Genomic DNA, 13,290 nt, shown 5'->3' on the forward strand with positions numbered 1-13,290 from the left:
GTGGTGGGAGGAAATAACTTATTTTTTACAGGCTGGGTATAGAGTAAAGTCGTCATGAATGCAGTTGGATGGGGCTGCATGCCTACTGACTTGTACAGTTATTTCCATATTGACATAACACCACCGAAGAGAGCAAGGGGAAGAAAGATATTGTAGCTTATTTGTAATAGTACATTATCCTAAAAATTAATCTTCACATTTACCTTGACACAAGAGCTCAGTTAGTAGTAATTTCTTGGTTGTCAGTGTTCAGTAATTTCTTTCTTTCCCCCCACAGCCTACCACAGAGATAGATATGTCCTTTAAAAAGTCAGTAATACTTTCCAGGGGGAAATACTCTTGAAAGGATGTTCACCAAGATTGCTTTGGACTTGAGACCAAAGTTGGACCCAAAAGATGTGAAAATTGCTGTTTGTTCCATGCATTGTAGTATGTTTAAAGAGAAGATACAAATGAGAATTTAGTTCCATTTTGAAAAAAAAGACAGAACACACAAATGTAGGTCTTATAAAATTGTTCAAAGTCACCAGCATCAAAGATATTTGCTAAAACTCAGAGAAAAATCTGTGGCCTCGAGGCTGATGATGCCACCAGAAATCAGTGACAAGAAGACAGTGAAGAAAATGGTTTATTAAGTAATTTCAAACATTGTCAATCATTGTTACAATGCATTATCAGTGCTACCTTGCAAATAATGAAACTGTGGGCAATATGTAAAAACAATATGCTAGAGTGGAAAAGATGTATCACACTATGAAGAAGCAGCATCAAAGGGTTAAAAATCAGAGCCACAAATTGTTCCTGTGGCCTCCAAAGATGCCCTAGGAGTAACTTTGTAAAATGGAGCATCATTCTTTTAGGATTATTAAAAAGTGGAAGGTCTAGGGGCGCCTGCGTGGCTCAGTCAGTTAAGCATCCGACTTCAGCTCAGGTCATGATCTCACAGTTCATGAGTTCGAGCCCCACATCGGGATCTGTGCTGACAGCTCAGAGCCTGGAGCCTGCTTCGGATTCTGTGTCTCCCTCTGTCTCTTTTTATGATTTCAGTTTTAATTTTTTTAATTAATCATCCGTTGATTCTAGTCACATTGGTAAGAGGCATCAGCCATAGAAGTGAGTCCAGTCTTGGCTTGCATCTCTCAAAGAACGTAAAAAGCAAACCCAGTTCATCATCTACCTGAGACTTTTCATAGTCCCTCTCCTTTGTTCTCATTCATCTGGGTTTCGCCAGTCTGGCCAGGGGAACACCTGTCTCTCCTCGCCCACCCCCTTTCCTTCTGTCCAGAGTCTTTTATTTTCCCCCCAAGTTTATTTCGGGCTCCTCCTGGCTTGTTGCAGAGGTCTGCTCTCTGGCCTGGACTAGAAAGGGGGCCTAGGAGCCAGAAGACTTCATGGCCACTGCATTCTTTTCCTTGGCAGCCCTGGAGAGGGAGGTGGCAGTGCATATTCATACCACAGCCGTCCTTGTCCCTTGTACACTCTGGAGCTCAAGCCTCACACTTGGTCCGTGCCAGCATCATTTGTCCATCTCCGCCTCCAGATCCTGAGATCGCTCAGCCAGATTCTCCTAGTACCTCAGCACCAAGGTCAGAGGATTTCAAAAGCACGTCATTAGAAAGAAGCTCAGCCAGTTCATCCTTTTGCTCTGGTCAAGTCTGTGCTTAAACCAGGCCAGAAAGAGCCGTCCATGTCCTATTTCTCAAAGATAGAAGCTCCAGAAGCTATTCTCTTTGCTCGTTTCACCCGATGTGTGAAGTGTAACCGTAAGAAATATCTCTTGCCAGGACATTGTTGAGGAAGTCACAAGAGATTATGTTCGTGAGAAGATGTGGTCCGCTTCTGAAGATTTGCTTCTTCGCTTGGAAGCCACAAGTGCAGGACCCCTTCTTAGGAAAGAGCATGAAGCTAGGAAATCATATTTGTATGGACAAGAAGAGCAGGTGGTCAAAATACAGGTATGTGAATCGCCTACTGCTAGTTCCAGCAAACTGTCATATCTCCTGAAGATGCTTTATTTGATAGGGTGACCGTCAACTACTGGCATTCTAATAAACAAATCAGAGTGCAGATTTTCCGCTTAATCGATGCCCCCAAATCTGCTTTATTATGCCCGGAGCTGGGAAGGATGTTGAATGATTTTTCAACCATGGAGACTATTAAGGGGCGCTGCGGACCTGCCAAGGTCCACCTGCCACCAACCTTGGTGGAGCCAGAGGGACCCCTCAAATCAGAATTGAAATCCTCTTTCTCTAAAAAGCTGGATCTCCTTGTGTCATCTACTTTCTAAGCCAGGTGTTCTCTGAATTGCTTTTTCAGTGGCTGGTGGATGCTGAGTGGTCCTTGTTGGTACACACTTCTAGATAGAAAGAGCACAAGAGCTGACAAAATGCCTTTAGCATCTGCAGGCATGTCTTCTCCCTCACAGACTCCTCATTGAGTCCTGTAGGAAAAATCCTCCTTTCCGACTGTTTGGTTTTGAGTTGTTCTTCAGCTTGTGTGACTGTCTCAACTTTCTGGTCGGCAGAGAGCTTCACAAATGTAGATGTTTCTCATTTGTATTCCCCTCTAGCACCCTCTGAGAACCAACATGCTACCTTCCACAAGGCTGCATGTCTTTTTTTGTGTGCATCCGGAATGACACTGTTATTGACAGACAGTATTCAATGGGCTTTTGCTTTGGCCCATAACTGTGAGATTTCCCAAATTGGAAGTTTTTAGGTTGAAGATTTCTCTTTTGTGATCGATAATTGGTGTACTTACCTGCTTCCCTCACCTAACTATAACATCATCCAGGTCAGAAAATAAGTTTCCAAAATTTGTGTATTCTTGTGTCTTATGTATGATCGGTGCTCAAATAGTCAAATTTGTTCGGAGCTTAAGATGTTAGAAGGCAGACATGATTAATTTTTAGGAGAAATGTCTCCCACAAACCTGACTGTGAAAGATTTTTTTTCTTTGCTGAACCAGTAAGTTTTCAACTTTATTCCTTCTGTAAGCAAGTGGTAGGCAAAACACACAGGAAGTGACAAAAAAGCCTAAAGATGAAATCCTCTACACTGATGCTGAGGCTCTAATTTTATACAGAATTAAACAGGGTCAGCTGACCTGACAATTTGGACCAACCTTAAGCTCTCCAGCCTCAGAGAATGGATCAGTATTGTATTGGGAGGACATTCTGTGGATTGCACGGGTGTAAAATCCATCTGATATTGGGACCCAGGGCCGAAGTCACAAGAGGGCTTGGGAGAAGAAGGGTAGAAACAATCATCTGGGGCCTTTTGCTTCACCTCAGCAGAGGCAGAGAGATTGAAGCAGAAGCCATAGAACTATGAAGTCACCTCACCTTGTTTTTGTTTTTCACTCTTCTGACAGTTTTCTAACAAGGAAAGCAGAAGGTCTAGAGGCAAGCTATAGACTGGAGATGAATATGTATTCAGTGGAAACTTGCTGACCCACAAAACCAAAAGATCATAATCAAAGGGTGTTACGCTAATCTCATTTTTTGGCAATGTGGCCACTTCACCCTGAATTAGAGGAATGATCTGAAAAGTGAGGACTTCTCCTCCATAGAATGGCTCAACCTTCCTAGCTGGCTGAATCAGCCCCAGCCACAGTAGTCTTAACACATTCAGAGAGAAAGTTTCCAGGCTGAGGCCAGCCAACCCCAGCTCTAACACCCTCGCTCGGTCTCTTCCCAAGGAACTGGATAGTGGTACAGAGAATATGGTTTCGTTAGCCAGTCCTCTGTCTTGAATACTTACAGAACAATTCAGAAGGTGCCTGAGGTGTCTCCTAAGAAATGCAATGTCATTCGTAAGATTTTTTCCCCTCTAGGTAAGTAAGATAACATCTCTCTCTCTCTGCAGAGACAGAGAGAGAGAGAATCTCTTGAGAGCAGCGAGGGAGACATAACCATGTTATTTTTGAATGGTAAGAAGACCCTGGTAACATTGCCTACCTTTACAAATGAGTGAGCCAGAAAACAATCTCAAACAAAAAGAAATACCTTACATTGAAAAAAAAAAAAAGGAAAATGAATGTAAGTTGGAAAATGTAAATTAAATAAACATTTAAGGATACTCTTACTCGAGGAGGCAAAAGACTTTTTTGTGCTGAAACTGTTGTATGCTTTCAAGGAACTTAATAAGGCATGATCTTAGTGAAACAAGACAAATCATTAAAAGAAAAAGATAACTGATACTGAAAGAGAGGAAGAAAAATGACATTGTCAAATGTAAATAAACTTAAAACTGCAGAACGCAGAAGAAACACTGAAAATAACTTCACCACATGGATAACTTCAGAAAAAATCTCAAAAAAGTTGAGGAAAAGAATAGATAATTTAAAATGCATGGTCTCATCTGAAAACTGGTAGTACTCAATTTGTTGCTGGGTTGTGAGAGTTAAATGGGATAATTCATGTAACAGGCTTCGCACAGAATGTGGCCATAGGCGCTCAATAGTGTTAGAAATGCTGAGATGACGGAGATGATGTGTCTGAGGGCAGATGATGGAGTCAACATTGAGACTGTTGGCATGGCACAGGAAGAGGTGAGAAAAACAAAACAGGAAAAAGAGTAGATAGCTATGGTATTCTTTTTTCCTTGAATTGAAGAAAGCTGGAATGCCAGTTTTTAAGAAAAAGCATAGTAGTGACAAACACCAAAACTTAGCCCTGGGAACTATGGTATTAGTTTTTGAACTTCGGAAAGTGCCTCAAGCATCCTGGCAGAGAAAAAGGAACAAGCTGCTCTGAAGCACCTTTCAGATTGCCAGGAGCAATAGTGGAGTCTGTAGGTGGAGAGGAAGGGGGTGACCTGTTGTGACAGTCCTTCGTCACGTTATTTCCATGTAAGTGACTACTCTAGTAGATCAGTGGATTTTCTACCTTTAAGCTGAGAAGGAAAAGAGAGAAACGTTTAGAGCCTTCTTGGCTATCCAAGAGATCACACAAGAATTCGTGCTCCAGAAGTTGGAGTTGGTAATTTGACTATTACAGCCCTGGGTGCCCAGTTACCAAAGAAGGCAGTCAGGTTAGCAAGCAAGATTGTCTAGAGATTGACAGTTACAAAATGTAAAACGGAGCAGTAACCCCCGAGGTCTAAATATTTTGGAAGACTACTTTGTTATACATGCATTACATAGAAAACAAATTTATGGTAACAAAAAAACAAAGTTTTACAAAAAGATGGCTCTTTTAAATTTTCCCACAAGTTCTTCTGCCAGTCAGAGAAGGAGATTGACACGGCAGTAAACACCTTCTATCTCTAATTGTCTGCAAAAAGCAGCTTCTGAAAGTCTTTATAGTTTAGAATTTTGTCTTCTTTTGCATTTGCAGCAATAACTCCTTTCTCCCAACCTCATACCCATAATTGCTCTTAATAAACAGCTTCTACTTAGAAGAGCCTGCAATCTCATAGCCTGGCATATGATTTCTCTTATTAGCACAGAATAGGAAAAGCCGGTCCTGATGAAACTAAAACTTACAAACTGGAAAAGAATGTGTCATTTTGGCAAATAAGAGGCATATACGATTCTGCTTCTATAGATAAAAAATTCTATACCCAACAAAGTTTTCCTTGGTTTGGGAAGGTAACAGTACAATATTCATAAGTATAGAAGGATTCCAGAAAAATCTACATAATCGATAGAGAGGTGGAATACACAACGAGGGATGCCTGGGTGCCTTAGTCCATTAAGCTTCTGAGTCTTGATTTCACCTCATGTCATGATGTCAAGGTTCATGGGATCAAGCCCTGCATCAGGCTCTGCACTGACAGTGCGGAGCCTGTTTGGAATTCTCTCTCTTCCTCTCTCTCTGACCCTTCCCACTGCTCACACATGCAGGCACATTCTCTTCTCTCAAAGTAAATAATCATTTTTAAAAAATACAAAATGAAATCTCAAGGAAAATTCTGTGGTTGAGCATTGAATCCTTACTACATTAAACAATAGTACAGAATGTGGGGCTCCTGGGTGGCTCAGTCAGTTGAGCGCCCGACTTTCAGCTCAGGTCATGATCTCACAGTTCATGGGGTTCAGGCCCCATGTTGGGCTGTGTGCTGACAGCTCAGAGCCTGGAGCCTGCTTCGGATTCTGTGATTCCCTCTCTCTCTGACCCTGCCCTGCTCACACTCTGTCTCTCTCTCTCTGTCTCTCTCAAAAATAAATAAACATTAAAAATTTTTTTTTAAATAGTACAGAATGGACAAGTGGGTTCATTTTACAGATGCAAGAATTCTTCAATATTACATCATCTGTGACTGTGATAGGTTATCCACAGTGTTTGTGAATCTGAGTTAATAAGATTAATACTGTTTCTGGAGTTTAGATAATTCCAAAAAAGCAGAAGGAAGAACTTGAGCTAATCCCATATTTTGTTTGCTTTTCATTTTGGATCAAGGAATGGGATTTATAACATATATTTGTAGATTCACACTTGTGTTACCCACAGAAACATAGGAACCACCATTGAGACTCATCACAACAAATGTGTTACTAGTTAACTTGCCATGGAATCCAGTAACCCATGATTAGGGTCCACTTCTCCTAGTCCCTATAGCACAATCAGGCCACTTTTGCAAGCAGGTGTTGATGACATCAAAATCAGTTTTTCTCATCATTTCAGAAATGCCACACTCACAGATCCCATGGGCATTTTCTAAATGGACCTTCAATTAGAAATCCTTTATTTTGAGACACCTGGGTGGCTCAGTTGGTTGAGCATCCAACTCTTGATTTTGGCTCAAGTCATGATCCCAGGATCTTGGGACCCAGCCCCTTGTTAAGCTCCACACTGAGCATGGAGCCTGCTTAAGATATTCTCTCTCTCTCTCTCTCTCTCTCTCTCTCTCCCTCCCCCTCCCCTTCCCCCTCCCCCTCCCCATCCCTCCCTCTTCCCGCCCTCTACTCCTTTCCCCTGCTTATGCTCCATCTCAAAAAAAAAATTTTTTTTTAAATCGTTCATCTTTGGGGCGCCTAGGTGGCGCAGTCGGTTAAGCGTCCGACTTCAGCCAGGTCACGATCTCGCGGTCCGTGAGTTCGAGCCCCGCGTCAGGCTCTGGGCTGATGGCTCGGAGTCTGGAGCCTGTTTCCGATTCTGTGTCTCCCTCTCTCTCTGCCCCTCCCCCGTTCATGCTCTGTCTCTCTCTGTCCCAAAATAAATAAACGTTGAAAAAAAAAAAATCGTTCATCTTTGTTTAGATCTTTGTTACTTAAAGTGTAGAGTGTATACCAGCATTGTCATTGCCTGGAAGTCCCACCCAGACCCACTAAATTCACATCTCCATTTTGAAATGATCCTCTGATGATTTTGTGTACATATTAAAGTTTGAGAAGCTCTGTGAGGGTGCCTGGGTGGCTCAGTCAGAAAAGTGCCCAACTCTTGATTTTGGCTCAGGTCATGATGTCACATTTCATGAATTCGAGCTCCGTGCTGTCAGCTTGAGCTTCTCTCTCTCCCTCTCTCTCTGCCCCTCCCCCCACTCGTGTGCTCCCTGTCTCTCAAAATAAATAAACTTTAAAAAATGAGGGACGCCTGGGTGGCCCAGTCAGTTGAGCCTCTGACTTCGACTCAGGTCGTGATCTCACCGTTGGTGAGCTTGAGCCCAGCATGGGGCTCTGTGCTGACAACTCAGAGCCTGGAGCCTGTTTCAGATTCTGTGTCTCCCTCTCTCTCTCTGCCCCTCCCTCACTCACATTCTGTCTCTCTCAAAAATAAATAAATGTTAAAAAAATATGTTTTTAAATTAAAAATGAGAAACACTGTAAAACTCACTCCACTTTTAAACCCTCAATAATTCATCTTCCTGTATAATTCTTAATCATCTCATAGCTTAAAGGAGAAAAACGTGTGCTCATTTCAGTAGCTAGTGCAAAGGCAGCTGATAAAGTTCCAAACCCATTCCTAACATTGCTATAATAATTGTGTTGAAGTTTTAGCTTATTTTAAGGAGATTGGCATCTTTGCAATGATGACTTTTCCAGTTCAGTTATCAGTATATCTCCCCATTTATTAATTTTTCCCACCATATAGCACAAAATTTACTCCTTCCTCTTTAGTTTACTCCATTGGTTAGTTTTGGCTATTATGAATGTCATCTTTTTATCTATTGTTATTTTTGACATATGGAAAATGTATCAAGTTTAGATACACATTTTATAGCTAATTACTTGGAAGAACTCAGTTTTTTTTATTTATTTAATGTTTGTTTATTTTTGAGAGAGAGAGAAAGACAGTGTGAGCAAGGGCGGGGGAGGGACAGAGAGAGAGAGGGAGACACAGAGCTCAAAGCAGACTCCAGGCTCCGCACTGTCAGCACAGAGCCTGATGCAGGGCTTGAACTCCCGAACTGTGGGATCATGACCTGAGCTGAAGTCAGACTCTTACCGACTGAGCCACCCAGGAATCCCAGAACTCGATTTTAATAGTTGTTCAGGTGACCCTCTTGACTAATAACTACTTTTTACATTTCTCATTTTTTTAAATTTTTTTTTAATGTTTTTATTTATTTTTGCGACAGAGAGAGACAGAATATGAGCAAGGGAGGGCCAGAGAGAGAGGGAGACACAGAATCAGAAGCAGGCTCCAGGCTCTGAGCTATCAGCACAGAGCCCGATGCGGGGCTCGAACCCACAGACTGTGAGATCATGACCTGAGCCAAAGTCGGATGCTTAACCGACGAGCCACCCAGGCGCCCCAATTTCTCATTTTTTAAATCTTGTAATCTGTCAAGGAATAAAATCATATGACCCTAATAGTGTAGGAAACTCTAAAACACTGAGGACTTAAAAACTATGTGGGCTTTAAATCCCACCTCTGGGAATATGGAACACAGCTACTTTTCCCTATTCCTTCCTCTAAGTGCAACTAAAAGCCCCAGACATTATATGTAAACAAACACAACACTGTGGAAGATGGAGAGAGAAAAGCCAGACTGGCTAGGGAACCTTGAGATCCAAAGAAGGACATGGAGGTGAGTTTCATGGTTTTCTTTGAGCTTAAATATCTCAGTCTTGGTGCAGCAGAGTCTGGCAACATGGAAATGCTATGGGTGCAGGCCAAAATAAAAAATTAAAAAAAAAAAGCTCCAGCAAAAACCTGCTGTCTGTGGCCAAAGGATCAGAAAAGGTGCAGCCCACAAAGACAAAACTTTGAGACAGTAACCACTCTCCTCCGGCCACACACCACGGAAAAAAATCTTGACCCCAGACCACTCATGCCCCAAAGTGGAGAGCCTGGCCCTCCACCCTGGGTAGAATCTAACCAAGTATCCAGATTACTGCAGAGGCCACTTCCGTGGCCAGAAGCAATAATGTGGCCACCCTCCCTTTCCTTGCTGGGAGGTGTCAAAGGAGGCATGGTAGAGTCAGGACTTGGATCACAACGTGGTGGTAATGAGGCCACCTGCCCCAAAGCCTTCTGCCATCAGTGGGCAGCACATGGGAAATAGTACCAGGCACCACTACTCCCCCAGGCAGAGTGGTACCAGCACCACCGTAGGTGGATAGTTAGAGCTCCCACCTCCCATTCAACGTAATAAGCAGCCCCCACCTCAGGTGTCAGTAGAGGCCAGGTGGAGAACTTGAACTTCCACCCTTACTTGCCAGTAATGAGGCAGCACCATGACCCTTCCCTTGCCAAAGCAATGTCAGGGAAACAGATTAAATGAGTCCAGAATCTCATCATGTAATATCCAGATTTTCCAAATTTCGGTCAACATTTTAAGAAACAAGCAAGCTATAAATTTTAAAAGATAATCAATAGATGCCAATACAGATGACAAAGATGTATAATCATCTGACAAAGATTTTAAAAGCCAAACAAATTTTAAAACTAAAAACTAGAACAAATTTAAAAAAACTCAATGGATAGACTCGGCAGCAAAATGGAGGGAACACTGGTGTGAATCAGTGAACTAGAGAATACAATCATAGAAATTACCAGATCTAAACAACAGAGAGGAAAGATTGAAAAAACAGTGAACAGAGCCTCAAGGCATCTGTAGGCCTATAACAAAAAGAGTTCACGTTTGTGCCATCAGAGTTTCAGAGAGAAGAAAGGGGAAGTAGTGAAAAGGCCCTGGTAGAAATAATGTCTGAGAAGTTGCTGTCTGTGGTCAGAGATGCGGAACCACAGAGGCATGAAGCTGAGTCAACCCCAAAGAGGATAGACTCGAGGAAATGCCCAGCACAGAATTCATGATCCCCCCCCCAAGATATTCTTTAGGAATGAAGGGGCAATCGAGGCATTCTTAGATGAAAGAAAGTTAAGAGAACTTGTCACGAGTATACCTGCCCTAAAAGAATAGCCTAGAAAGTTCTCTAAACAAAAAAGGAAATGATAGAAGAACTGTGGGGAAACCAGGAAGGAGGGGAGAACAACTGAATGAGTACAAATGCGGGTTCAATACATTTTCTTTTTGCTCTTGAATTTCCGTAATTAGGTTCACAGTTGAAGTAAAAGTTAAAACACTGATGTGGTTCCAAATATGTGTGTGGACAAAATACAATTGTATTATAAAAGGGGGTTGGCAGTAAAGGTATATGTAGGAAGTTACGGTTTCTGCACTTTGCTGGAGATCAGATTATCTGTAAAAATGAAGCAGCAGTTCTTATCAGTTTGGACATTATCCATCTTTTAAATTTTTGTCAGTTCATGGAGACCCAGTTTTGTCTATCAGACGTTCTTGGGAGGGGCACCCGACGGAACCTATCAATTTTAAATACCAACTTTTGAGCCAATAATACCCTACCTTGATGGAAGCATCCATACAAAATACATAATAACGTGTGTAGAGGGTTGTTTACAACGGTATAGTATATAGACACCACGACGTTTTGCCTTTTTTCAGAAAATACGTAACAAAAAGTTAATAAATCTTTTGGAGAGTAGCTAGGTCAAAGTAGGGGTAGGTACATAGGCACATTTTACTTTACAGCTTTTCTCTGTTTTTGCTGTATATCCTTTTATTTTTTTTTTAAGTTTATTTATTTTGAGAGACAGAAAATGTACTCACAAGCGGGGGAGGGGCAGAGAGAAAAGGAGGGAGAGAGTCCCAAGCAGGCTCCATGCCGTCAGCACAGAGCCCAAAACAGGGCTCATTCCCACAAACTACGAGATCTTGTCTGAGCCGAGATCAAGAGTCAGACATTTGACCGACTGAGCCACCCAGGAGCCCCTACTGTATATCCTAATACATCAACTTCTAGGCATTGAGTACAGATGCTTGGCATAAAAACTTATATCATTATTTTATGTTTTCCTTTTTTGTTGTTAACAGGTCGCATCATAGTATAGGCAGCAAACTACAAATTGCTTTTTTTCTTCGCATTGTATCTTGGAGATCTTCCTACTCCTCAAGATACAGAACATCCCTGTAGCCAATGTATGGGACTCATTCTTCTTAACTGCCATGTAACATCCCTCACTATGACTGCAATTGCACTTGATCTGTATCCCCATGTGTAAACATTCTGCTCTATACATGTTTGGTATTATAAACAATGCTGCCATAAAAATCCTTCCACACAGGTGCTTTCCGTAATTTGATACTGCTAAATTCCCTCAAAAAGACTATACCCATTTGTTCTTTTCCTGAACCTTAGTCCCCTGTCTTTGCTTTTTCATTCACTGCTTGACAGGTGGATAAGGTAGCAACTTTCCCAAAATTATTCTAGCTGCTGCCCCGGGCTCCCTCAAGCTTATAACCATCCCACATTTTTTGTAGATGTTCTTACATTTTTGTAGAAGTTTGTTCTGTGGTTCTCTCTTTAATCCAATTCCAGCTGTCGGCTCTCTTGCAGGGTCCCTCAGAGTCGTTGATCCATATGCTTTCTTGTTTCTAGTACTATCGTGAATTGCTTTAAAAGCCTATTGGTGAGATTTGGGGGAAAGTGGGTGACGGATACATGAAACTCAATGTATCATTTTTGGAATTACCTGAGAGTCTCTATTGCAAAATTGAAAGTATTTTTTAAAAGCAATTTGTCGGGGCGCCTGGGTGGCGCAGTCGGTTAAGCGTCCGACTTCAGCCAGGTCACGATCTCGCGGTCTGTGAGTTCGAGCCCCGCGTCAGGCTCTGGGCTGATGGCTCGGAGCCTGGAGCCTGTTTCCGATTCTGTGTCTCCTTCTCTCTCTGCCCCTCCCCCGTTCATGCTCTGTCTCTCTCTGTCCCAAAAATAAATAAACGTTGAAAAAAAATTTTTTTTTAAAAATAAAAATAAAAATAAAAGCAATTTGTCATTTCTAGAGATTTGAATTGAGACCAGATATCTGGAGCAAGGGCTCAGTTGATCTCCCCCACCCCCCATACTGACTGGCTTATTTTTAATTCATCACAGAACATTTTTTTTTAATGATAAAAATTCCGTGTACCTTTTTTTAAAAGAAAAAATGAAGTAGATTGATACAGATAGACATGAAATTTATAAAAATAATTTGATTTTTTGTGTTTATCCCCTTTAATAAGGAAACTTTATTTCATTTCTAATTTGAAAACAAAACCAGAGAATTAAAGTGAGTTACATAGTTAGGTTTCAATAAAAAGATTCTCAAAACTGAATTAGAATAGGGGTGTCTGGGTGGCTCAGCCAGTCAAGCATCCGACTTCGCTTGGGTCATCATGGTTTACAAGTTCAAGCACTTCATAGGGCTCTGTGCTGTCCACAGGGAGCCTGCTTCAGATCCTCTGTCCTCCTCTCTCTGCCCCTCCCTAACTTGTACACGCACACATGTGCTCTCTCTCTTTTTCTTAAAAATAAATAAAAACATTTTTTTTAAGTCTGTTTCTAAAAAAAATTGATTGGGATAAACTTCAACAATCTGGTATTTAATAATTCTAAAGATAACAGTTTGTTTCCAGTTTTTGTAAATGTTTCCTATAAAAGTTCCCTTTGATGGTGATAAGCTAGTAAAGCTTTGATGATGAAGCATCACTAAACTTTATGTAAAAATAGATAAGATAATAAATGATCAATCATAGCACTTCTATTCTAGGGATCCAGAGTTACAAATGAGTCAAGTATTTTTCTTCCTTTTAGGTCTGGGCCATGGTAGGTCATTTGTTGTAGTAAAGGTACTTATGTAAGTCATTATTTTGAAACATCTTATGTTATAACCAAATGATACCAGTACTCAGTTAACCTGTTCGTATGTTTCAGGGCAATTGCATTTTATTACTTCTTGCCACCCAGAGCTTTGGTAAAATTAAGCTTTCGCATGGGAAAATGGGCTTCTACCTGGTAACTGTGCTTTCTGGAGTTCGGGACAAGCTTCTGCTGTGAGCTGGT

The 13,290-nt window shown here is 41.5% G+C and overlaps 1 protein-coding gene across 1 annotated transcript in view; it reads left to right on the top strand.

Moving 5' to 3' along the window:
- IQGAP2 (IQ motif containing GTPase activating protein 2) overlaps positions 1 to 13,290 on the top strand; it is a 296,669-nt gene that overhangs the window by 229,597 nt on the left and 53,782 nt on the right. The window contains exon 17 of the mRNA XM_030323348.1: positions 1,785 to 1,955. Within this exon, the coding sequence (XP_030179208.1) occupies positions 1,785 to 1,955 (171 nt within the window). The remainder of the gene's footprint in view (positions 1 to 1,784; positions 1,956 to 13,290) is intronic.

This window comes from Lynx canadensis, chromosome A1, assembly GCF_007474595.2.
Source record: "Lynx canadensis isolate LIC74 chromosome A1, mLynCan4.pri.v2, whole genome shotgun sequence".
NCBI classification, from domain to species: domain Eukaryota; kingdom Metazoa; phylum Chordata; class Mammalia; order Carnivora; family Felidae; genus Lynx; species Lynx canadensis.